Source organism: Equus caballus, chromosome 22 (genome assembly GCF_041296265.1).
Source record: "Equus caballus isolate H_3958 breed thoroughbred chromosome 22, TB-T2T, whole genome shotgun sequence".
Taxonomy (NCBI): Eukaryota; Metazoa; Chordata; class Mammalia; order Perissodactyla; family Equidae; genus Equus; species Equus caballus.
Window position 1 is genome coordinate 46,107,655 of NC_091705.1, and position 26,179 is coordinate 46,133,833.

The 26,179-nt window shown below is 40.8% G+C and overlaps 1 protein-coding gene across 7 annotated transcripts; it reads left to right on the forward strand.

Annotated features, from left to right (window-relative positions):
- On the forward strand, positions 1 to 26,179 carry STX16 (syntaxin 16). 7 transcript variants are annotated; one of them, XM_005604817.4, is made up of 9 exons: positions 67 to 969; positions 8,651 to 8,662; positions 15,641 to 15,748; positions 16,169 to 16,309; positions 17,318 to 17,483; positions 18,550 to 18,641; positions 19,184 to 19,327; positions 20,579 to 20,659; positions 23,115 to 26,179. In XM_005604817.4, the coding sequence occupies exons 1-9, from the start codon at positions 838 to 840 to the stop codon at positions 23,217 to 23,219; spliced, it is 981 nt and encodes a 326-aa protein (XP_005604874.1). In that variant the 5' UTR covers positions 67 to 837; the 3' UTR covers positions 23,220 to 26,179. The 7 variants fall into 7 exon arrangements, with proteins under 7 accessions (XP_005604878.1, XP_005604875.1, XP_070103372.1 ...); XM_001490678.6 differs by having other exon boundaries at positions 67 to 918; XM_005604821.4 differs by lacking the exon at positions 8,651 to 8,662 and having other exon boundaries at positions 1 to 918.

A 26,179-nucleotide genomic window follows, 5' to 3' on the forward strand; every position in this document is an offset into this window, starting at 1 on the left:
GGGGCACTCGCGAGAGACGGACAGGAAGAGGGCCAGGGGGGACGCCAGAACCCGGGACCACAGCACGGAAACGGCCCGGGGCTGAGCTGCAGTCAGATCCGGGGATGGAGGGAGCCGGAGAAGAGGAGTGAGGAGGCCGGGGAGGCAGGCCCTGCTGCCCTCCTGGAGGCTGGCAGCCTGCTGTGGCAGTGGAGGCGCAGGCCTCCCAGCAAGGGAAGGGGTCAGGAGGTCGGGCCCGGCCTTAGCAGGCTCAGACAAGGCCCAAGAAGGGAGCACCAGGCCCTCTGGAGTTCAGGGCCCAGGCCTGGTTCGCTTGTCCAGAGGGGACCTAGGCCAGGCCTCTAGTGGAGACACAGTCAGAGCCAGAGCAAGGCCTCAGGGCGCGGCCTAGCCGCCTGTGAGCCAAGTTAGGGGTAGGGAGCAAGAACCCTTAGGGGTCTCAGAGACTAAGGCGGGTAGGGGGCTTCAGGGCCTCCCAGTCCACAGCCGGATTGGCGAGTTAGACGCTTGTAGATCCAAGGTTGGATTGGGGTGGGGTCTCTGGGACGTTGGCTAACTGTGCAAGGATTGGGGGGATTTAAGTGCTTAGAGATCGAAGGCAGGCCTTGGGTAGGGGGAGTCAGACAATTGGAAAGCCTAGGTGGTTATTTGGGGAGGGGTCTTTGCGCCTTGGCGAAGCGCAAAGCTGCAACTGCTTGGCTTGAGGCCTGAGGCCTTGTCAAGGGAGGCTTGTGTGCAGGGTGGGCCGACTAGGCCAGGCTAAGGGAAAGAAAGTGAATCAATCTGGAATATAAGTGGGCGGGGGGCCCCTGAGAGGGGTGTCACAAGAGGTGAGACATGGCCACCAGGCGTTTAACCGACGCTTTCTTGTTGTTGCGGAATAATTCCATCCAAAACCGGCAGCTGTTAGCCGAGCAAGTGAGTAGTCACACCACCTCCAGCCCTCTGCATTCACGTAGCATTGCTGCGGTGAGTCTCCCGGCGGCCTCTCCGACACACGCACCGTGTGCACTGCGGCTCTGCCTGTCTGTCTGTCTCTGTCTGTCTCTCTGTTTGAAAAAAGGAGATAAGAATAATAAGACTAAGAGTAATACGGAAATGCAAGGTCCGGGGCATCTATGACCCTGGATGGGGAAAAAAACCAGTTTTAGGCCCCTGCTCCACCTCTGCCTGTGCTCTCTCTCTCTCTTCACTTCCGCAACCCTCCCCATTCCTCACCCCCCCCCGCCCCCCCTCCCCGTCGTCACGACCGGCCGCCTTCAATTTACATATGTTTTAACACTAAGATTTGGAAGCGCTGAGCCTTGCCGAAGCCTTTTTGTCTCTTTTTGTTCTAAACCTCCCTCCCTCCCCCCCGCCCCCCCCCCCCCCACCTCTTACCGGCCTCACTTTGGTCCCGATGGCCGAGTTGCTGGATCGAAGACCCAAATCCTTGCAAATGAAAGACTCCCCCAAATGAGGAAGGAGTTGTTGTTGTTTTTCCGCCCGTTTTCTTTTAATGGCCTCGCAGCCCTCTGTGTGGCCGTGTTGTCTCTGAATAATTGCTTCCCTGTTTTTCCTGGGGGCTCTGTTTGTGAGACTGTAAGGTACTAGGTTCTTCGTTTTCCATATCTCAGACAGGAAATTAAGCTTTTCCCTCCATTCGAACTTTAAAAAGAAAACCTGTGTGTGTATGTGAAAAATAACCCCCTAAATAGCCTAGGTTTTTTGATTTAATTAACCTGGACCTTTCTTTAGCCCAGCAGTACAATCTTTTATAGGGAAAGCCTGGAGAGATTACTGATGTTTTGTTGTTTTTATGAGGGCTGCCTTCCCTTTCTGAACCTCAGTTTCTTGCTCTGTTAGATAAGGGAGTGGGTCTGGATTATCCATACAAGACAATGATGATTAGCTCCGTAATATCTTAAATTGAAAATTGAAGTTATGAAACTAGTTTGTGGTCTGGGGCTGTAGACAGGCTGGGTTTGAAGAGAAGCAGCGTTAGAGGATGAGGGAATCAAGTCACCCCAAGACCACATTCTTAGGGATTGTACTTGAAATATACAGCTTTGGGAATCTCACACTTATTTCGCCTCTTAAGGGCTGTATTGCCTTTTACTTTTTGTCTTATGACCTTATGTAAATGCCTCAGAAAAATTATGCCATGTGTGTTAATTATTGACAGGGCATCTGCAAAGACAGTTTTTCCTTTTTGTAAATCACAAGTGGAAAATGTCTTTGGCCGTATTGCTCCTATAGAAAACCTATTTTAATCCGTGTGAGCAGTTTTAGGGAAAAAATCACATAAACTCAGTCAAAAAGCATAGAAAACAAAACAGGAATGGAGTATGTTTAGTTTTTTGTTTACTTAAGAACTTGAAGGTTTTTTGCATTTGTAAACTGAAAAAGATGGTATTATATTGAAATGAGTGTAAAATGGAAACGGGCTAATTCCCGTTTAAACAGTACTAATTTTGAAAAGAATATTCTGAAATAAACCAAGAATTAGAGAATAGAAATTGAATAAATAAAATTCCTCAGTGGAACTTTAGTTTTGTTAAATAAGATGTAAAAATTGCATGTTCCTTAATGGCTTGATTTTATGCTACCTCGAGGGGGAAAAAAAAACAGAACTAAAATTCCCGTTAATGTTTCTGAGGTATCATTTTTAGTTGATTGGAAAACGTATTGTTTGCTTTTAAATTTTTAATCGTATAAGGTTCAGAACACCCTGAACTGTTGGGTAACATGAGATTTTTTTATTATTATTGTTAATAATTAAGTCAGGCAGTTTAAAAACCTGGTGTCTGAGACAGGCAGCTTTTTAACAGTGCATCTCTAAGTCAAACCGATTTTTAAAATAGTTTTCTAAGTTAGGCAATTAAAAAAATATATAAGCTAAGTCAAATAATTAAAAATGAGTAGCTAGAGTGTACAGTTTGGAAAAATAGATATGTCAGAAAATGTACAGGTATATTTAGGTAAGCCAGACAATTTCTTGAAAACAGATTTCTAAATCAAACTAAAAATACATGTCTAAGTCAGAACATTAAAACATATTTTCTGTATGTCACACCATTTAAAATGTTGCAACTTACATTAGTCTATTTAAAATCTTTTTTAGATCATTATAAGCAATCAGATCATTTAAAATATCCTTGCAATCAATTCAGACCGTCTAAAAAATAGATTTTGCAATTAAACAAAAATAGTTTACCTAAGTCAGAATTTAAAAAAGAAAACACACATTCATATATTTTAATTGTGTGCATTAAAAAACACATGGCATATCAAATTTCTGAAGTGTTTAGGGGTGAAGTATTTTATCTTCAATTTGCTTACAATTGCTTCTACAGAAACTATTTACACACACACACACACACACACACACTCAAATATTGGAAGATGTAAACATGACTAAGTAAATGATACAATTTTTTCAGCTTTTCTGAAAGTAAGAAAAGTGTTACAAACATTTTGGGGAAAAAACCCATGTCTAACACGATTTTTAAAAACTTCATTGAATAACTCATACAATGTTTTTCACTGCATATCTACTCTAGAAATTTTAAAACCTTATTTCTAACTTGTAAATTTCAAACCTGTGTAGCAAATCAAACACAACTGTAGCTGTCAATATGGACTGGGTTTTAGGTGATATTAACAAGTTATTACTTAATTAAACTAATTATAATTAATTAAATTTGTTAATAATTAGAAAGGGTTACTGAAACATTTAGTAATGTCAAAATATCACTTATTTCATATACTTAACGCCCCCAAAAGGAAACAAAATAAGGCAAAGTGTTACTAATTGTTAAATGTCCTGATGAATATGTGGGGGGATGTTTAACATTTTACATACTTTTTGGTATGTTTGAAAAATTATAAATAAAAACTTAAAAGATATATACCTGTCATGTTCAAAACATGAGTAAAACAATTAAAAGGAGACAATTTGTAAATATTTATCTAAAAGTCAGGTAATTAAAAAGGAAGTAAATTAAAGTTTACCTTAACTTAAAAAATCATAACCTGAATTTCTAGGTCCTGGTTAGAAGAAAAAGCTGTAGAAGTTGATTTTGGTGTGTGTATTTGTTATCTCACACACAACAAAAAATAAATCACATCTAAAGTAATAGATTTTATCTTTTTTTTTAGGTTAAACCAGAATTTTCATGTCCTTGTTTAAGGAAAAAGCTGTGGAATTTGACTGTAAAGTGGTGTGTGTGTGTATGTATCTCACACACCTCAAAACAAAGCATACCTAAAGCCAAATCATTCAAAAAATTTAAACCTGCATTTTTTGCATCCTAAGTTTGAGGAAGAAACTAGAAGTTGATTGATGGTGATAGGTTATTGTATGTACCTATACATTCCTGCTAAAACAGGTTTGTGCAGCATTCAGGCAAATATGTCACAGCGAAGCAGGAATTTAAGGAGGACGTGCCATGACAAAACAAACAAAAAGTCCCAAGGGCCAGAGGGGACCTAAAGGTCACTTGGCCCAACATCCTCATCTGTGATAACCCCTATGCCTGCCTTCCTTGACCACGGTTTGCGATGGCGATAGGAAATTCCAGCAGCCTGTCATTCCACCTCTCATACGACCAAAAAAGTCTTTGCCTGTATTAACCCTAACTATGTCTGTATCTTGCGTCCTGTGACCCTACCTCTGGTTCTGGCCCTCAGGGTCTCTGACACAGGAAGCTCCTTCTTGCTTCTGCATGATAACCCGGCAGCCGCCTTCTTCCCGGCGCTTTCTGTAGCTCAGCAGTCCAGCTCAGACAGCGTGGTTAAGTTTCTTGCCTATGAACGAAGTCAGGTTTTTCTGTATTCTTTTTAAAGTTCAGCACCCAGAACTGAACAAAATTCTACTTGTGTTTTTGGTTATGTGGATATTAGTGAAACTAATTGTCAAGAACAGACTGGAGTTTGATTTTTAGACTGTCATCAAGATGCAGTTATTGGCATTATTCATTCTGTTTTGACCTCAGTTTTTGATGCCCCATCGCAGTTATGCCGTAGGGCAGTGTGAAATAAAGGAAAGAGCATTGGACCCTAAGTCTGGAAATTTAGGGCTAAGTCTCACTATGTGGCTGACTCAGAATGTGTCTTTAGGCAAGCTTTTAATCTCTTCCAACACCTTTTGCCTCATCTGTAAATTGAGGGGTTTGAGTTAGGTGATTTCTAGTGGCCCTGTGGATTCAAAAGTGCTTTCTCAAGTTCTGATTTAATACATTGTTTCTTCTGACCAAGGCACACAGCCTTAGCTTTAATTTGAAAAGGAGAAACAGATAGTTAACAACATTGCTGTGCCTGTTAGCCCACTGTTCCGGGCAAAAATCCTTAGAAATAGCCCCAATATGCAAAAGTAACTTTGACGTTACATCAGCCAAGTACAGGTTTTAAGGCAGCACTCATTCAAACAGTTACAGGCAGCTTGACATTAAGAAGCTGAAATGAATTTACAAAGCTAAAGCATTCTTAAAAAATGTGTCTCTTAAATGAATGAAAGTAGATGTTGAGTTGCTGTTCTCATCTGATGAGGTGCTGTATGACTTGTGTGATTACCTTTGGTCTCAGGGAATGGATCTAATAAAGGGTGGGAGCCACTTCGTTAGTGTTTACTGCCTAATCTAGTCTCTGCTTTAAAACAACACAATTTAAAAATGGAAGCTAGAGTTAATTGGTCTTAGATTAGTTTGAAACTAGCACATTATTTTTAATAAACTATGTTGTGCTTTAGGAAAAGAAAACTAAGGTTTAGCTGGGATTATAAGAAGGCTGGGGTGCTTCTTGAGTCTTGACTATAACATCAGCTAAGATTTATGGAGAGCTTCCTCTGTGCCTGGCACTGCTCTAAGCCCATTCCATATGCCACCTTATTTCATCCTCACAGAGCTCTGTCAACTAGGTGCTGTTCTTTTCATGATACAGATAGAGAAACTAAGGTTTAGAGGAGTTAAGAAACTTGCCCAGTGTCGCCCACCTCGTGAGCCAGGGAGTTGGATGGGAACTCAGGCAAACCTGGCTCCAGAGCCCTGTGCTAAGCTACTGGGCCACATGAGTGCTGGCTGCTTTTCCAGGACTTGTGCTGCAGGTCCTGGAAAATGGAAAGACCCATTGTTTAAAAAATTTTTTTCGTGCACTAGGATAGCATCTTTCTTTATCTCACTTTACAACTATACGCAGTCACTTTTAACTTGCATATTGAAAGTTTTAAGTTTTAGTCCAGGCTGAGTCTGTTGGAAAATTAGTTCTCTGTCTTTAGAATCCAAGTATGAAATCATTGTATATTTCTCTTTAGATCTATTTGCTTTTCTATTTCTAAAGATTCCATTGGAGCAGTGAGGCTTACTCGAGAATAAGGGTACTTTGTTGGATAAAGGTGAAGCAAACTTTTATTTTGGCAGTAACGGAAATAAAGTAAATATCACTATAGCATAGACCTGTATTTCCAACTCATTTTGCTCAACTTTTCCAGACTTCCTGAGTAAACACAGATGGGTTTCCACTTATTTTTCAGTTTTATGTAGAAAGTTCTTTAGACTATAAATTCCACATGCTACTTGGAGTTTTCACTATTTGCTTGATTGTGTGCCATTGGGGCAGGTCAGAAACCTCGATTTAGACATTATGAAGATTTAGAAGGTGGTGATGTGTAGTAACGTGTTTTCATTTGGCTATGTTTTGGTTTTTCCTGATGGTAATTCTAAATGTTTTGATTCACGTCTTGACAAAATTTTCTGGTAATTTGGTGGCAGGGGGAGTTTTGAAAACATGTTTTTAAGTAGCAAAGTGGAAGGGGGCGCTCTTCGAAAAGATGAACTTGTGAATTTAATTCCTGATGTGGTGTGGTGGTGGCTGTGTATCACTAGCAATTCCCCAAGTTGTTAATAAAATTAGAGAAGCTGGAAGGGAGGCTGGAAGGAGGCCTGAACACCTGGGTCTGTCTCCATCCCAGCCATTAACAAGTTCTGTGACTTTGGGGAAGTGGATCCATACATTCTGAAGCTTGGTGTTCTTATCTGTAAAAAAAAAAAAAAAGTGACATCTAACCCATGATTCTGATTTCGCCTCTTAACAACTAATAATTGTAGAAACCAAAACATCGGGATGTGTGCTTGGTTAATAATCCAGGAGGACAGGCTCACGTGTAGCAGAGAGCTTCACCCTGGTGTGCAGTAATACTTTGTTCAAAGATTAGATGCCAAGGAGCCGCTGTAGAACCGGCTGATGTGCAGATTCAGATGCTGAAGTTAGGGGGTTGCCTTGTGTCTTGTTTTAATAATAAAAACACTCTGGTGCTTTCTTGCTGAAAATGTTAAACTTTTAAAAAATAGAAATGTTTTTCTTTTTTAAAGTAAAAGGTAATTAAATCAGATTTCCATTTGACACTATCTTTTCTATATCTTCTTATACTACTATAGCAGGGTGTATGTATATAAATATAGTTCTCTTTTGCTCTCATTGTAAACTGTAGAAGGAATGAAGAGGATTCAGTTTTCTGTAATGTCTCCGTGGAGGAATGTTATTTAATTACATTTTTATTGCTGTCATTGTTTAATAATATTTTGGCCCTGATAGACTAGTTTCATTTGCACTATTAATTTTTAAATAAGGAAGTTATGTTTTTTATTTTCTAAATTTACTGCTGAGCATAAAAAATCAACACTGTCGATTATTGAAATTCACCACTAATTATTTCAGTGATCAATACTGTAAAAAAAAGACCTAGTTGTTTAGATTACCTATCATTAGTAAATGTCTGTCCGGAAGCTAGAGTTCCACATTGATCTAAAAAAGACCCTTCAGTTTTAAATGGAAACTTAATCCTTAGGGCTGCAGGTGCTTCCTCCTTCCTACTCCCTCTTTAAAACTCTCTCCTTACCTTTTGTTTTGTTTTGTTTATTTGCTTTTATAATCGCTTCATAAATAACTGTGTGCTTTCTAGACTAGTAATAATATATGCCAAGCAAATGGGAAGCGTTTTTTTTTCCTTTAACACCTGTGTCTCTCTCCGGGGAAGAGGGGTTTCTCGGCTTGCTTGTTAGCACGGATGGAGCCAGCTCTGCGGGATTGAATTTGTGCAGACCTTACATATGTGGTCACTCACGTGCTGTCTGAACACAGCCATAGACAGTTTTTGTGGACTGTTCACTTTCTAATTCTGCTGCATTTGCAGGGCTGATTTACATGTTAAAATTTTACATTTATTCGACATGGTAAAATTACATTTTAGCTTTGGCTCTCTTATTTAATCTTTCTAAGGGAAATTTAGAATATTGTGTGTGATATTTGATATTTATGAAACAGGTAGCATTATATTTTCGTGAAACTAATCAAGTGTGTTTTATTTGTTTCTATTGTATTTTAATTTTTGCAACTATTTGTTTTCTATCTCTTTTACCAAAGCAACAATCACAGTAAATAAAAATTTAAAAAAATGTATTGATGTAGCTTTTTTTAAAAAAAAGGAAGAATCAGAAGGGGGAGATTTTTTAAATGCCTTGTTTAGTGGATCTTTATTTTTAGTTAACTTTAGAGTTGCTTAAAATTTCAGTGTTTTCTCGACTGACCGTACTTTGTCTGTCTGTCTGTCCCCAACCTTCTTTCTTTTTGCTATCCCTAACTGGATGGGACTGATGGGAACAACATATCTCTTCAGGAGCTGGATGAGGTATTGTGTTTTGAATATTTTTGTATGTTCGTTTATAGAATTATCCCTGTTTTTCTGAAGTCAATGGTCATATATAAAATGCCAACAGAGTTTACACATGTTGTAGCATTTGTTTTGATTACTTGTAATTATCGTGCTTAACAATTTAGTATTTAGGATTTATTTAATATATTGTCATACCAGGTGAATTGATGATTTAAAGGAGGGTTTAGGAACATTATTTACTATTCTTGGGAGAGTGTCTCAACTTTGGAAGCAGTAAAGGTTGAACATTTTCTTGAACTTAAAATAAGCCAGATTGTTTTTAGGATTATGTGTGTAACTCTTGATTTCTGAGAAGTGTGTGGTGAGGTTGCTCAGGTGGAATGTAGAAGGACGTGATGTCTGGTGACAGCCCTAAGGAAGTATGACTTCGAGCCACTGGACCTGTTGAGGGGTCTTCACAGTCCCTATGTTTGGAATGAAGTGAGTGACCCTCATTTGTGCTGACCAAGCTACTCATCACATGGTCCCTTTCTGCCTCCTTCCCAGCAGCACACCCTTAGCCTTTTCATTACTTGGTAGCAATTTGCCCAGAAGATGGAGAGAGTACATATTCATAGCACTGTTTCTAGTAGTGCTAATAAAGGGGTTGAGGAAAAAGGAGAGTGAACTGTGATTGTTAATTTTGTGTGTTTCTATTGTCTGTTTCAGTGATGAAGGGGTAAAAATATTTTTCCTGAGGGTAGACCTTTTAAAAAGAATAAGTGGGGGAGTTTTTTTGTTTCTGTTTGTTTTAATTATGAGTATGAACAGTGAGATGGGATTAGGGTCACTATCTTCAAAACTCAGGGGGTTCCTAACTAGTAGATTGAGATCTCCCTGTAAGTTCTTGAAACCTTAACCAGTTAATAATAACCAGATGGGGAACAACCTAAACACCCTTCGCTGAGAATTGGCTAAACCAGTTGGAGAGCATCTTTGATTCTCTGCAGCGGTTAAGAAGCGCAGTTCCCCTATGAAGGCTGCGCTGCGATGAGCTCCCGGACACGTCGCTCAGTGAAGGAGCCTGATGCAAAACAATGTGGACAGTGTGATTCCCGTGCCTTTTTTTTTTTTTTTTTAAAGAAAACTAACATTAATGCTTATATACTTAAAAAAATTTCTAAAAAGAGGCACAAGGAACTGTTAACAGTGGATACCTTCCAGGAAAAGTCTGGGATGGAAGACAAACTTCCTTTTTATTGCAAACCCTTTTCTTAGGTTGGATATATATTTTTAAACCAGGTGCATGTATTACTTTTGTCATTAAAAAACAATTAGTATTTAAAAACAAACCCTTAGCTGGTAGCTCATTGAGTCAGGTGCCATGGCCAGGTCTGACTCAGGAACCTCCTTGCCAGCACCCGGCCTGGGCACTGGGCCCTGGAGAGATGAGAAGTCACTTCAGTTCCCACACAACGAAGTTAAGGATCTCTGAGGCACAGCAGACGTGAGGTTTGCTGAGCAGATTCTAAAAGTGATAAGGCGTGGGGGCTTAGAGAGTAGGCCTTTTAGAATAGATGTTACCCCTTACTGAACAGTTTGGAACTTGTGGCCTCAAAAAGGAAGTGTATGGTGAGGGAAAAATAACAAACAATAGAACAACGTAGATTGAAGAAGCATTTGAATAGTTTTCACACAGGGAGCACGTCAGCAGTCACGTTTACTTAGGGGTCTGCCATCTGAACTGATTTCTGGTCTCTCCGACTTCCTCTTCTGGCAGCAAGTTCCAGAAACTGGCTACTCAGTGTGGGAACTGGCAGGCCCTTTTGCTTTTCTTATTCTTAGCTTCTGGATGTTTAAAGAGGGTCTCCACTTTCTGTTACCAGAGCTCCTGAGTGGAGAGCCACTGTCTTCACCACACACACCTCATATGCTGTTTGAATGCCCTGAGCTCAAAGTCCCAGTCTTTCCTTTCTGGCTTCGCACGGCCGCTTCATCCCCCTGACCAGTTCACTTGCCCCTTCTTGTCCTTTGTCCAGAACCATTATATCTTTTATGAAGTGTAGCTTCCAGAATTGTACATGACATGTGTTTTATTTACTTCATTCATTCATTCCGTCCATTTGTTGTTGACTCATTCAGCTAATTACAATTGTACATTTATTACTCCTAAGTGCCAAGGGCTGAGCTGGGAGCTGGGGATGTATGGGGAATGGTATTCAGAACCTTGCTTTGCCAAGGTTGCACTTTGCCTTCAAATCTGTGTCTTCTGGGAATAGTACAAGTGACCCCTAGCTCCTGGCCTGGGTTAGTTGGAAGCCCACCCCTTTGTAGGTGAGGCCTGAGCAAAGTCCTGACTGCATCACTTGGGCCTCCCAGAGTATAGCCATCTCGTGGCTTCCTGTGGTCTGTCCACATCAGTCTGTCATTCTCCTACTCAAACCAACTCTAAAATCTGCACCCTGGGGCTACCATTCTTCATTCTTCTCCAGAAACACTAAGGTGTCCCTGAGGAGGAAGCCCACCCACCATTCCTTCTCTACGCAGAGAACTGTCTGCCGCTTTCCTTTGTTCCCTGTGCTAGTCTACTTCCCTCCTATGACAGAGTCATCTCCTAAGTTGTTGGGTTTTTAAAATTCATAATAGGAAGTATTAAAAAATTACAAAATGTAAATGTCAAGCTCCCAAACTTTATAGCCTGGGGAGGGCAGGGCGATAGAGTGGGGACATGGAGGGCCACAGGCTAAGGGCGGCTTTGAGAAAGTCTCTGAACTCAGCTGGGCCTTAGTGTCCATATTTGTGACGCAGGGAGCAATCCCCTCTGAAGGTTTGTTGTTGGGTCTAAAAAGATCAAACCAGTGGGAGTACAGCCCTGGCAGAATGCAGGTCATTATTGCCCCCTACTTGTTTATTATATATCAGTTGAGAAAAAAGGAAAATCAGTGAAACTAGCAACATTCATCTGGGTGGTGTGACTCTCAGATTTTTTTATTTCTGTATTTTTTGCACACTTGGAAAAATGTCTATTTTGAACATTTATTATTTCATCAGAAAAAGTAAACACTATTTTCAAACTATCACAGATTTTAAAAAACTGCAGTGCTGACATCCCCTGATTCTCTTTTATCTACATGCTTATTCACTCCTTCAGAGAACTCTGAGATTTCTTAAGCTGCTTGTCTGTTAGCAAAGCCATCGAGCCTTCTGAGCCTGGTGAGTTATGCTTGTGGTCGACTTCATCATACCTGCTTCTAGATTGTGTCACATGGAAGCGAGAGATGCCAGGCTATAATTTTGAGTGGCCCTTCTAGATGTTTTAAATGTTCATTGCCTCAGACAGTGCAGAGTTGTCAGTATTGTTTCTTATTACCAATGGATTATGGCTGAACTTAGTTTATTTTTTTTTAGATGGGGGGAACATGTGTCTGACTTTTCTAATCTCTACAGAGGCTTTGCCATTTCCTTAATCTTACAGTGCTCTAAATCAGCCTTCTCGTAAAGGCAAGGTTTTATCTGAGTAGGAAGGCTGTATATTTGGAACAGCAAGATTTATAAGAGTTTGTGTGTGTGTGTGTGTGTGTGTGTGTTCGTGTTCCTTCCATAGATCAAGAACTTGTCCATACTGTCTGGTACTCTTGAAAAGGACAAATGTCAACGTCTAAAGTGAATCAAGGACAAAAGATAACTTTAGTGAGACTAGCAAGAAGCCATTTGAGTGTGCTGTTTTGAGCATCCATTGGAATTTTCCTGCATTGATGACATAGAATTAGGTGGCCCTCGGTTAGGTTAGTGCACCTCCATAGTTCTTGGAGGACAGAGCTACAAATCAGAGAGATGAGAGTTCTTAAATTCTTAATTCTCATAAGTACAATTTTTATAAAATTTTTTTTATTTAAAAAAATATGAAAAGATTTTTCTACTTCAGAAGCACAAGTTTATAAACGAAAAGCTTTAATGACCAAAATCATATATGCAGATAGGGGACTAAGTTGAAACTCAGCCAGGATAAGTAAAGAGAATTAAATATCTGGCAGTTTGTTAAGGTCTGTATTGACTGAGATGGCAACTTGAAAACTGATATATCCTGGATCTTAAAAAAAGAAGAAAACGTTTTCAGAGAGGAAATGAGGTTTCTGAAGGTGATTGTTTTGCACTTAAAATGCATTTTTTCTGTTCATATTTATTCCCATTTCAAATAATTGACATTTATCTTCAGTTATGTTTTCTCTTCCCAAAACAGAGCCTTTTAAAAAAATAGTGCATATTGTGATACATATTACAAATCCATAGAAAATAAATGGCACGTTTCTTCTGAGTAGGGCTGCATTTCTTTACCGTGATGAGCTATTCCTATAGACTATATCATAAAGGCTATTTAAAGTTTGCAGTCCCAAGAATCTCTTACTGACAAAATCCTGATACAGTGTGTGGGAAGGCTGGGGTAGCTAGATGGGCTGGCATCTGTCTCCTTCATGTGGGGATCTCCTAATGAGCAAGCTTCCTTAGATACTTAAAGAGAATGTTTTTGCCCCAGTTTTGATTTACTTGCATTTTGCGGGCAAGACGTCTGTTGTGTGAAATCAAGTACTGGTTAAAAGAATTGAACCCACTTCAACTGACTTTCATATGTGATTTATAATTTCTTATTTGTTTCAGATAATTTAATACTAATTACTGTGCAGATAAATTTAGATAAATACCACTCTCTCCGTCTTTTTTAGTTTAATGTATATTTGTAAGCAGTAGAAACAGTGCAAAAATAAGATCATGAGTTTAAAACTATAAATAAAACAAATTATTACTATTACTCTATTGAAATATGATATAATAAGAAAATATAGTGCATTAGATAATAAGCTGGCATAGTGGAAATTCTGTGACTCATGAAGAGGTACCTTAGCAATTTTGGGTTTTGTTTTGTATAAATAGCTGGAGGCTTACGTTCAAATTCTGCTCCAGTCTGGCAGCTCTCCTCAGCACCTGCTGTATAGCTGGCCGACGCTGGGAGCTCGCTGTGTGGTTTGTCCCTTCTGCCTTGGTCAGTGTACCCTCCACAAAGTTTCATGCTCCTTGGTGACTGAGGAGCAGGAGTTCTGAGGAATAAACAGCTCTGCCCCTCATTGTGTGTGCCTGCTCTCTCTAGGATGAGGTCTGCAGCTCCCCACAGATGGGCCCCGAGAGAGGCTGCTTTTTGTTTATGCTTATATGCTCGCTCGGAGCCCGTCCTGTGGTCCCTAGTGCCTTGGGTAGGGAATGGATGGGAGGCCTGTGTTTTGTGGTGGTGTTTTAATTGGAGGGCTTGTTTTCTTAGCAAATGGCAGTTATATTTCATGGGCCTGCCAAAGTGATTGGCAGCTTGTGGAGTAGATGGGGCTTCTGGAGTCAGCCGACCCGGGTTTTAATCTGTCACATAATAGCTTTGTGACCTTGGGCAAGCTACTTAACTTTTCTGACTTTCAATTTCCTCATTTATAGATTGAAATAATAGTTCCTAGCTCACCTAGTTTTTGTGAGGATTCAAATAAGAAGAATGTAAAATTCCTGTTAGTGAACTCTTAAAAACAAACAACGTGGCGATGGTTGAGAATCACCACTTCACAGACTCAGAGCCCCAGATAGTGCAGGTTGGATGACACACCGTTTGCTTAAGACCTGAAATGACACTGTGGCCCTGCAGGGTCCGCTCAGCGGCTGACGCCACTAGACTTAACCACGACGCACAGGTGCTGGGGAGCAGTTACGGGGATTCCGGTCCCTTCAGCGTGGCCATTGCGCAAGCGGTGCCCCCTGAATACGCAGTGTGCCTTAAGCAGATGGGGGTAGGACCACTGGGGGGTCGGGGGTGGGGGCAGATGCAAGACACCGACTTGCTTTTAGGAGTTTTGCTATAAATTCTCTGTTCAGGATTTAGGGCTTGTTACTTAAAGAATTCTTTTATTCTAGGTTTTTCCTTATGTGATATTTCTTTTCTCCTTCGTCTGTGGACTTTTAAATTTTGTCTTGTTCCTTTATTGTTAGAAAAGCAAAAAATATTTGCTGAATGAAAAGATAAATTTAGGTAAATGCACGGGGGGAAGAAAAGCAATATAAATTCTTCACCCCATTCTAATGTAAGACTTAGAAAACTTACAAGGTATTACCTATAAAAGAGTTTTATATGCTGTTTTCCATTGCTTTTTGATCATCATTTGGATCTTTTGAAACTAGCATTTATAATTTCTGAGCTCGGAGGGCACCTCAAGATCCTTTCCACCCATTCACTGCCTCCAGGCAAGAGAACAGCTTAACCAAGCCAAACCCATGATTTCCCTCCCATTCTTAAAAGCTTTCTAAGGCAGTGTATTATATAGGTAAAATAAACAAGAACTATTGATATCATTTCAAAATAAGTGAAAATGTTGCCTGTGGACATTTGACTGAAGAAAGGAAACGACAGTGTGAAATTGCTTTGAGATTTTAAGGATTGCTTTTGCCAAATGGTGGATGATGTGTTAACCGTTTTCGGCAGTGCTTTTACACATTTTAGCACATGGTTAGTTATCTTCTGACTCAGGCAACTGGACCAGCCCTATTTCCAAAATAAGCTAAACGTGTGTAAGTAAACTTTGCTGCAACTGAAATTTTGTGTTAGTTCCATTTACAGGCTAGTATTTTTTTTTAATTTGTATCTGCTCACATTAATTGCTGAGGTTTATGCCATTCTATCGTAGTACTAGTACTAAGAAATCTTTCTTTTAAGGATTCCCTGTTGACTTTTTCATTACATTTCTATAGCCAAATCAAGTCAAATTCATGTTCACAAGTATGTCCAAGGAAATTAAGAACTGGTGCATGAAAAGATAGGAGAACAGTTCCAAATCCTAGCAGTATCAAAGCAAGTTTACAACACAGGCAAATGCATTCACTCCTACATTTCTATCTCTTCCTAGGGAGCGACATTTAAAAGGGAGCAAGAGTATGCTTTTCTAAATTGCATTTGAATAATTTTTTAAATGTCCCTTTATTTCCCTTTAGCTTGCTGATGACCGTATGGCTCTGGTATCAGGCATTAGCTTAGATCCAGAAGCAGCAATTGGCGTGACAAAACGATCACCTCCTAAGTGGGTGGATGGAGTGGATGAAGTAAGTTGAATGTTAGTTTCACACTATCTTATTTCTTTAATTATGACATTAAAATATTTTAAGATCTCTGTCATTAAATCTGATTTGGCTACAGGTAAATGCTTGTGCCTGGAAATACTTTAGGTTTCTGCAGTTTACATACCACAAGAAAGGGTCTGTGTGTGTGTGTGTGTGTGTGTGTGTGTTAATGATTTGGGCTTTAGTAATAACTTCCTGAATTATAGAAGTGGAAGAACTGTATATAAGAAAGAGGAATGGTGTTTGAATTTCTGGTAATTTGAATTAGAAGTTGCTCCTGCGTCAGTGAGCCTACAAGTTGTCTGAAGACTGAGCTCTGTATTCTGAGTGCAGCTTATTGTCTCAGAGGCAGACAGGTGGCTGACAGGCGTCAGTGGAGTATTGGTGATTTCATTTGTTTAGATACAGTACGATGTTGGCCGAATTAAGCAGAAGATGAAGGAATTAGCTAGCCTTCATGACCAACATTTGAACAGACCCACCCTGGACGACAGCAGTGAGCAGGAGCACGCCATTGAAATAACCACCCAAGAGATCACTCAGGTGAGGATGGAAGTGGATCCCCAGGTGGGAACGGGCATTTCCCAGCCTTCTGACGACTCTCTCAGAAGCTGGAACATGGTACAACTCCAAATCAGACTACAAGTCAGTTTCCTAGAGTTCCGCTTCCCAACCCAAAGTTCACAAAGGGGCTTCAGGAGGCCCTGAGCTTCTCCACTTCTCAGCGTGTGTACACAATGTCCTGGAGGAGTGGAGCTATTTTTCAGTTGTTGATAGACTCTACTGTGGATTGATTTACAAATTAAATTTCAGAGCATTACTGAGTTCAACCATTCAATTTTAAAATGTATAACTTCTATTGTGTACTAGTGCTTAAAATGTTTTCATGTTAAAAATGGTGCCCCTAATTGAAAAGACTGAGCGCTATTGCCCTGGACTGAGTATATTAGTTTCCTAGAGAAACTTAGTATCCTAGAAAAATTTCTTGTAAAGTGTTGAATTTGAGTAATTTTTAGATAATACGGTGTTTAAACTTTCATGATTACATTTTTTTATTTGTTTAAATCTCCTGGGTGCTAATGATCCAAGGAGGAGTGTGGTGCTGTGGGAAAAGCACTGGGGTGTTGGAATCTTTGAATCCTGGCTCTTAGCAGTGTAACAGCGGCATGATTCTCATTTAATCCTTCTGACTCCAGTGTTCTTGTGTATAAAATGGGAATAATCCTAATAGTAACACCTGGCTCATCGAGTGGTTGTAGGGATTAAATGAGAAGAATGCAGTAATAGAGTGATGCGTGGTAACACAGCCTAAGGACATGTGTGTAGTGCCTAGCACACAGCACGCACGTAGACAACGTTTGTTCACATTATGTTCAGTCTTTCTACATGTGTAAATTAAGCCTCAGGTTACTTTTATCTGTTCACATCTCTCCATGCTGGCCTGTATGAGCAGAGCGTGTTATTTATGTCTCCCTCAGACTTGAGTGTAGAGGCCTTAGCACTTCAGGGCTCTCTCCCGGCTTGCTGTGAGCCGTGGGCTTGTTCCCCCAGCTCTTCCACAGATGCCAGCGTGCGGTGCAGGCTCTGCCCAGCCGGGCCCGCAGGGCCTGCTCGGAGCAGGAGGAGCGGCTCCTTCGCAACGTGGTGGCCTCCCTGGCGCAGGCTCTGCAGGAGCTGTCCACCAGTTTCCGGCGCGCACAGTCAGGCTACCTCAAACGTGAGTGTTGCCCGGGCGACAGAAGGGATTGTGAGGGATAAGAGTTCCAGTGCCAGAACCACAGAACTACTCTTTGTTTTCATCTTTCTTTTTTGCTACTAGTTCTCCTTTTTGTTCTCTACCTTTCTTTGTTAGCTTTTGAGTCCATTCATACCTTCTACAACAAAAGGAAGCCCCCTCCTGCGAAGCTGTGCCTGGACTGAGGCTGAGGACCAGGTGTCAAAATAGTCCACATCTAAGAACATAAAACTTACCCTGCACCAAGCTTGAAGAGGTTGAAAATCAATCTAGCACATTTGAGAACTTGCAGATTTCTAGATGTTGAGGTGTGGGGAGCTGCTAATAAATAGGTAAAAAACAGCCATAATCACAAAGCTCCTGATTTGGTGTTTGCGTAACAACTGAAGTATTTGAGGGTGCCTGAGAACCTGTCCTTGGAACAGTTTAACACTTTCCCTGCTGGCACAGTGATTTCCTCAGCCTACCCTTTCTTCCTAAATAGTGCCAATTGGGTTCCAGCTACATCCTCATTCTAATTATCCTGTAGACTGGTTTTTTCTTTATTGCCAGTATAATCAATAATATCCCCTCATACTCCGAAAAAAACTACTACTCCCTTCCTCTGACAACTAGCATATTTGTATTTTAATTTTATTACTTCTAAAATTTGATTAGGGCCATTTGGAATTCTTACTGGAGATGCTTCTAGAGAGAAATATTGATTTTTTTTTAATGTTTTGTAACAGCAGTTAGATTAAATATTTCTGCTTCACTTAGAGATTCTCAGATGGTTGTAAGTGTCATTTTATCATTCACTTGGCATCAAGTGAATTGTACACATTTACAGTGTGCTGTTTGTCTTGAATAACTCCAAATGCTTGCATATTGTGTGTTTATAATCCTTTACTCTCCCCCCACGTCTCTTGGAGATAGGCTTCCTTTAAAGCTGCTAAGAATATCTCCATTTTGATTGTTGAGTTTTGCTCTAGATTTCCCCTTTTTAATGGTGGAACAGTAACCAGGATGGTTTACATATTCGAGTAAAGTGAATTCCTATCTATGATAGGCATGAAGAATCGAGAGGAAAGATCCCAGCATTTTTTTGATACATCAGTACCACTAATGGATGATGGAGACGATAATACTCTTTATGATCGGGTACGTGAAGGGGCTGACAGTTGACTGGTGTACATTTGCCCTCCTCTGTTTCCTTCTCTTCATAGACCTCTAGCTTCCATGCAATCCAGGTGGATCCGTGCTGGTTGACTTGTACATCATCAAGTAGTTTTTGCAACATGTGGAAGAACAGTCATGGGGCCATACTTTCTTCCTTTCCAAAGGCTACTGGGAGACCCTGTGATTTGCCTTCCAGAACCTTAAGGGAGGCAATCTGCACACCCCATTCTTGGGAGGAACCCAGAGAAGCACAGGGTTGTTCCCCCTGGTTTTGCTAATCAGTCTTCCGTGGCTGCAGACGTGGGGTGCTCTCTGTGCCCCCTGCTTTGGCCAAGAGGGCTCCAAATTTGGGAATTTGGATCTTTCCTGCTAGGGAAAAATAAGTGCTTATATGTTGTTTAGAGGCTTTACAGAAATATTTTCAGAATTCATTTTCTTTAAATTTTATCTAAAATGGTACACCATAGCTTTCTTGAGGGGGGAAAAACCTAACATTCAAATTCTGTATTTTTTTGTTTTGCTAGGGTTTTACAGATGACCAGTTAGTGCTGGTGGAGCAGAATACACTGATGGTGGAAGAGAGGGAGCGGGAGATTCGCCAGATCGTACAGTCTATTTCTGACCTCAATGAAATTTTCAGAGACTTAGGAGCAATGATTGTAGAACAGGTACGTGAGTTTGCCTCCTCCTCAGTGATATTCCTGCCTAGATATCTAGTCCTTCTCCAAACTTCTTTGATTCTGCACTCCTGTCAGGAAAAAAATTTGAACCTACTCCCCCAATGTATGTATGTGTATGTGTGCTTGTATGCACACACGTAGATAGATATATATGTATGTGTGTATGTACAAATGATAGACATCTACTACAGTCACTCCCTGTAAAGCTACTAATAAATGTTTTGTTTCAGATAAAAAATAAATGTCACTAGAGGTTCTCATATTCTTTGCCTGTAGTCCAGGGGTACTCACGAGAGCTCCCTGCTCTGGAGGTCTGGTTGGTTCTGCCTGTGCTTAGTGATTCTGGCAATAGATAAGGTTCCCCTTCGAATTGGGGCAGGTTATTGTGTAATGACGACTGGAACCGCTAGCTTTCAAGCAGAATTCAATTGTTTGTTCACTGTTACAATCTGATTAGGGTATTTTATTATCTTGCCAGCAGGGGTTTGGGTCCTGATCCCCCTGGAACCAGCTGCAGGATGGAGTGTTGAGGCTGTGGAAGACCAGTTACGTTAATTACTCCCACGGTTCCTGGGGAACTGCTCTTGCTATCTCTTCTAACACAGTGTGTTTCCGTTAAGAGCCCTGTTCCTCCGCATAGCCCAGTGTTCCCTTCTTTCTGTTTGAAACAAGAGATTAAACAATTAAAAACAAAATTCTCCTCGAGGCACATGTGTAGTTTTACAGGGTGGATCGCAACTTACCGTCATCGCTCTCACCCAGGGAGACCTGTGTTGACGTTTATAGATAGGATAGTCAATTTCCAGGACTAACCGTAACCAGGTCTAGTTTAACTGGCGTTCTCGGCTTACTTGTATCCCAGTATTTAAGCAGCAAGTGGGCACAGAAGCTACCCCTTCACCACTCAGAGCCTGTTTTCACTGAACTGTATATTTTTTAAAGCCCCAGTAAGGTTGAAATGGCATATCCTATAGTGTCTAAATCCAAAGAGGAAATCTCAGTTTGTCAGTATTTCTTTCTCATGAGCTAGACTTTATTGCAACTAACACAGCACTCTGCCATTGAGTGCCTGATACTGCTTGATGATGGATTCCAGAGCTTTCAGTGTGTACCTTTACAACACAGTTAAGTGAAACAGATAATCCTGTGGATAATGGTGCCTGCAATTTGCATATCTCATTTTTGAAGTTCAGTTTTCCCAGTTGTGGTTGTTGATCATCTCTGTCATTTCTTGCTCAGGGTACAGTCCTTGATAGAATTGACTATAATGTTGAACAGTCCTGTATCAAAACTGAAGATGGCTTGAAACAGCTTCACAAGGTAATATCATATCTTTCACTAGTTGAGAATTTGAGGAACTGTTATCAAATATCAAGAATTCATAAGAGGATTCTCTTCCATCATAACTGTCTTCAGCACTCTTGTCTATCTCGACTCTCAATATAGTAGTGTAAAAATGCACAATATCGTTTTATTCAAAACTGACCACATGGCTTGTTGCCATTTTAGGCACCTCACACTTAGATTTGAAATTGCTGAGAACCCCTTCTGTGATGGCAAATTCTAAGTGAATTGGGGTTTTCTTACTTTTAGAAAATATTTCATCTTTTGAGTCTTCTTGTTTTAGGAAATCAATTGAATGGGCATTTGCTAAAATATGTGTTGAACATTCTCTCTGTTGCTCCTGACTCAGGCCTCTCTTGTTGTGGCACATTTCTGATGAGTTGCTGGTAGAGAATTTTCTGGAGAAGATAAAAATCTAATTTTCCCTTTTAATTACCACTTGTCTGTGTATCTGTGTACTACCTTGAGAAAAGACTGGTTATTGAAGTGAGAATATTAGCTCTCTTATTCTTTGCTAATAAGGTTGCTGTTTCAGGAATATTTTTCATATTTGTTAAAAATAAATGGAAAGCATCTTAGAAATCTTGTAATCAGTCATGAGAAACATATACATTATGCTGCTGAATGGCTCTTGTATATAATCGGGTGCATATTTTCTTTAAAGGGAATATAATACTTCACAAATAAAATAAATTCCATCCATTTCCTGTATCTTTGAGACCCAATGGTATTTCTAGCCATATAATGAGCATTTTTCTGACTCACTAATGTACTACTCTCTCATTTTTCTGAAACTAGTCACTTCCTTTAGCAGAGATGGCCCCATCTAATAGTAGTCTCAGGTTTACAGAAGTGAGAACTTGCACAGGTCTGACGAGAAACCCTTCACTTTCTCTTACATGTGCTTGTTGCAACGTGCGGGGTCAGAATGAGACTCTAGCATATGAGAAAGAAAAGGTTTGCCTTGTGCATGCAGAGGGCTGTGTAAGCACTAAGATTCATTTGGTTGCCAAGCCTTGTATATTAAAAAGAGTGAAAACTAACTTTAGTTTCTCACTCTGTAATACCCAGGTTTTGATATGCTGTTGAATTATGCATTGGTTTTGAAGTTTCTTAAATAAAAACTAGTAAAACATGTTTTGTAATATAACACAGATAAAGGGAAAAGCTTTTTCCATGGGAGTGTACAAATCTAGTGGGAACTAAAAATTTTGTTTTAGGTTCTACTTTATAAATCATTTTGAGAGGTTTTAAAGTGTATCATTTAGTATTGGCTTCCCTGGTGTCTGAATTACTTATTAGGAAAGTAAGCATGCTCCGTCTCATCTCCCAAGTCCTGCTGCTGTCGGCAGCACGGCTGGCTGTTTCCTTGGCAGGCAGCTCATCTGAGGATGTCTGAGCCTTGGGAGTTGCTTCACACAGGCCGGACTCTCCAGATGGGTTAACCAGTCTGTCCTGATGTTTCCTTTCGGTTGATGAGTGGCTCCTGGTGGGTGGGTAGTTTCACTTAGGAAACAAAACTACCAGTCAGAAGGTTGGTGGTGAACGTGGAAGTAGAACAAAAGAGATTGGCTGTCCTTAGCAGGTATATCCATTAAGCTGTCTCCCGTCCTTCACTGTGAAATCGCACCCCAGAAAAGGGCAGGCTGTGCCCTCCTTTGATGTGGCTAGAGCCGCCGCACAACTCCCTTCCCACTCTCCTTTCTCTGGCCGTGTTTCTGCATGACAGGCATGGTATAACTCAGGATGCTGCTCCTGGGCTGCCAGGCTGATGTTGACCCGTGAACCTGGGGAAGCTGTCAAGCTTTTGGAAGCTCCTCCCTGTTGTGTCATCAGAAGCACAGGGAGAGCTTACCTCAGGTGGATTCTTTCTGCACTTGACACCCATGGGGTGCACTTTCCCATTTTTATTTCAGAGGATGAATTTTGTGTTGTTTCCAAATTCAGGGGAGGCAGAAAACAAGCTTATTTGGGGCCATCAGTTCCATACATACTGACTGTAGTAAGTTTAGCCAGTTGTTTGATTTCATAGTGAAGGAGGTGTGTGTTCACCCAAGGAACTATGTCCAGAAATGAGAGCTTTCCTAGAAGGAGGGGGTCATTACGGTCAGTGGAAGTAGAAGTAAGGAGAAGCAGATCCATCTGGACCTGAAAGCAGCATCTTTGACTTCTCCCTCCAGCCTTCATCTTATGGTAGACCCCAAACACGTGCCTGAGCGAAGACGGGATAAATAGGCAGTTCCAGGATCATGGACTGCTTCCCCTCATGTTGATTGAATTCACCTGAATTGATGGAAGGGATTACAGTGTAGCCTGTAGCAGAGATGTGAGTTATGCAGATGGAGCTGGAAGCCTAGAACTAGAAACGAGTGAGACTTGATTTTGGACTTTTGGGAAATTGACTGCTTTTTTTTCCCTCCTCTTTCTGTAGGCAGAGCAGTATCAAAAGAAGAATCGGAAGATGCTTGTGATTTTAATATTATTTGTCATCATCATTGTCCTCATTGTTGTCCTTGTCAGCGTGAAGTCTCACTAAGCAGCGTTGGGTCTGTGTGTGCGGCACGTGTGGATTCCCAGGTGTGAGGGGCTTGGCCGCGCTCCGCGGGCTGCCTGCAGAGGTGCAGCCCCACGGATCTGCGTCAGGGCGGCGAGCGTTTCCATGGACTCCTCGTCAAACAGTCATGCTCGAGCAAGGGCAGTGGGCTTCTGTTTTTCTTTCATTGTCAAGAATTTAAGAACCTTTGGTACTGCTGCAGAATAGAGATTGAGTTCTGTCATCAGTTATATATTTTTTTAGAAAGAGAAAATGAATTGAACGTTTACAGGCACTCCGCAAGCTGTTCAATATTATGTGTGTATATGCTATTTTTTTAGCAGTCATGTCTGAGCAGCATGTTAAAATAATTTTTGGAAAAAATTTTTTTAAAACCATCTGGTTTTTAAGAAATTTGGTACCAAAAATTTATGAGTAGAGGCAAAAATGCCTCTTCATCTTTCTCTATATATTTTCCAGTTGAAAACAAACTGAGAAGTCCTTTAAGAATTTATAATCCATTCCCCATTAACTTAATTTAGCTTTTCCATCACTGTTAATGATCAGAGTAACAAAGTGTGAAAAATAAGAAACCATCATTGATGTTAATTAACACATTTAGATGGGCCAGTTAAAACAGCTTCATAAGTTTAAATTAATGGTAAATGGAGTATTCCTCATCTAAAGTGTGTGCACTCCATTTTCTACTGTCAACCAAAAGGGTTACAGAGCAAAGCCACCTAAATTTAAAAGTTGGTGATTTGAACTAACCTCACATTAAAGGGAAACTTAGCAGCGTCATGAGAGTCACCAGAATCAGCCGGTGTGTCCCTGTGCTCGTCCCCAGCCATCCTTGCTCAATCCATTCCTTATATACTAACTACATAATGACCTGTTCAAACCAGACACCATTTAATGAACTGTGAATTTACACAGAGGCCATTCTAAATGGGTCACCCCATTTAGAACTAGTGGCTCTCAAATTATTAACCAAACATCACTCCATTTCAAGGTAAAATATTCCACCAGTGGTTTGATTTATTGGCTCTTACATTGCCACTTAACATGCCCAGAAAGTAGGCATATTCCTGCGGATTGTGAAAATCTTGACTAGGAAATCCCTCACTTGTGTGAGCGTGAATCAGATTGCCAAAGTAGGACTTTGTCGTTTACTTACCTGGTATCAATATGGTGCTCGAATATATTCCTGAAACTAGAATAATGTGGAAAGTGATGATAACTTTGAAAAACTGGAGTTGTTCATGTTTTAGTTGGTCTTGGGACACCAGTATAGTTTTAATGATCTTTGTATAATTTTAGGTGGCTTTTCCATTGTTTTTACCTCTCTTAAAAAGTTTAAGAAGAGCATGACCTCATTAAATGTGCTACATTTTATTTGGACCAGTCACATAAAATGTCTCTCTAGAATTGACTTTGAAGTTGTTTCCAGAAATTTAAACTCAAGTCCAGAGATTCATGTCGTCCAAATAGAGCACAGGCTTAATACCCAAACCCCTGCCCCACCCTTCCCTTCCCAGGTTGTTTATAACACCAGGCAGCCACTGGTTTTCTTATTACTGATGTGGCTATTGAATGATCTCAAGGTGTCCCTGGCATTTGAGGAAATAGCCTGGTGTTCCCTGACAAACAATTATTTATTAGGAAAGAAGGTCAGGGAGTAAGAATCCAGCACCTCTTTGATCACCCCTGAAATGTGGGGCTTTTACAGATCTTGAGAGTAGCTGTAGGTGTCCGTTAGTCCCAGCAGATTTTAACTCAATGGTGAAGTTGAGATGTCCTGTTAGACCAGCTCCTCCTAAGAGTGGGGCTGTTCACATCCTGGGGCTTCCCTCCCAGGTGGTCTACGATGGTGATGCTGGAGTATTGTTAAAGCTTTTAAATGCTGAGTCTTAGCAACCCTTGAAGGAAAGTGACCCTTTAAGAAGGATCACCATTTATTTATATTTATTTCCAGTGAATAGGGTGATTTAGGGTTGGTTTTTATCCCCCCAACCCATTTGGGTAAGATAATGGATCTGATTAGAAATGGTTTTAAGGATCTCATGTGGGGATGGGGCAACAGTCCCATTCTGACTGAAACCAGCGCAGTGCCAGCTAAAGCCCCAGCTGTCCACTGTCATAACCGTGTCCCAAGGCAGGAAGTGGCCCCAGAGCCTGTGTGCTAACTTGCTGGGCTCCTCAAAACACTGTCTTTTTCTGTTGAGCCTTTATGTGGGGAAAGATCAGCAGCATTGGGAGAAGTAAGAAAAAGTTAGTAATCGTGTCCTTGTACCTTGGGGTAGTTTCTTCCCTCTGAAGGAGACAGGCTTGTTTTCCTGCCCACAGCTGTTGTCTGCGGGAAGGCTGTGCCAGCCCCTCCGTCTCTGTTGGGCTCTGGTGGTGAAGATCACCCAGTCCAGTCTCTCTGCTTGCCTGGGATGTGCCCTGAGGAGAGGACGAGCAGGCAAGGCTCCTTCTGGGCACCTGCCCCCTTGAATGCATCCTGGGATGGGTGACTCCGTTGAGCAGGGCCAGAGAGGAGAAGTGCAAATGTTTACTGTCAGGTCTCCAAGGCTCCTGGTCTTTCCCGAGATTGTAGCTGAAATCTACTGTCTCTTGTTTTATTAATTTGGGGGTGTGGGGGTTCAGGCTTCGCCATGGGCGTGAAGCAGTGTATGTCTCTAATTTAACGGATTTATGGCTTTCTCTGCTAATTGAGAGAGCATTATTTATTTGTTTTGACACAAGTGCTTTCAGTGTTTTATCCTAGCTAATGGCTTCGTAAAGGTAATAAAACCCTTCCAACCTAATTGGTCAGATAAGATTTTTTTCTTGTGTGCTTAAATAAAGCAATTAGTGAAGCGCTTCTATCCAAAATGACTTTTTTTGTCCTTTTTTAAAACTAATTTACTGTTACTGGAAACTTTTTATACAATAAAGCAATCGTGCAGATTAAAGAACAA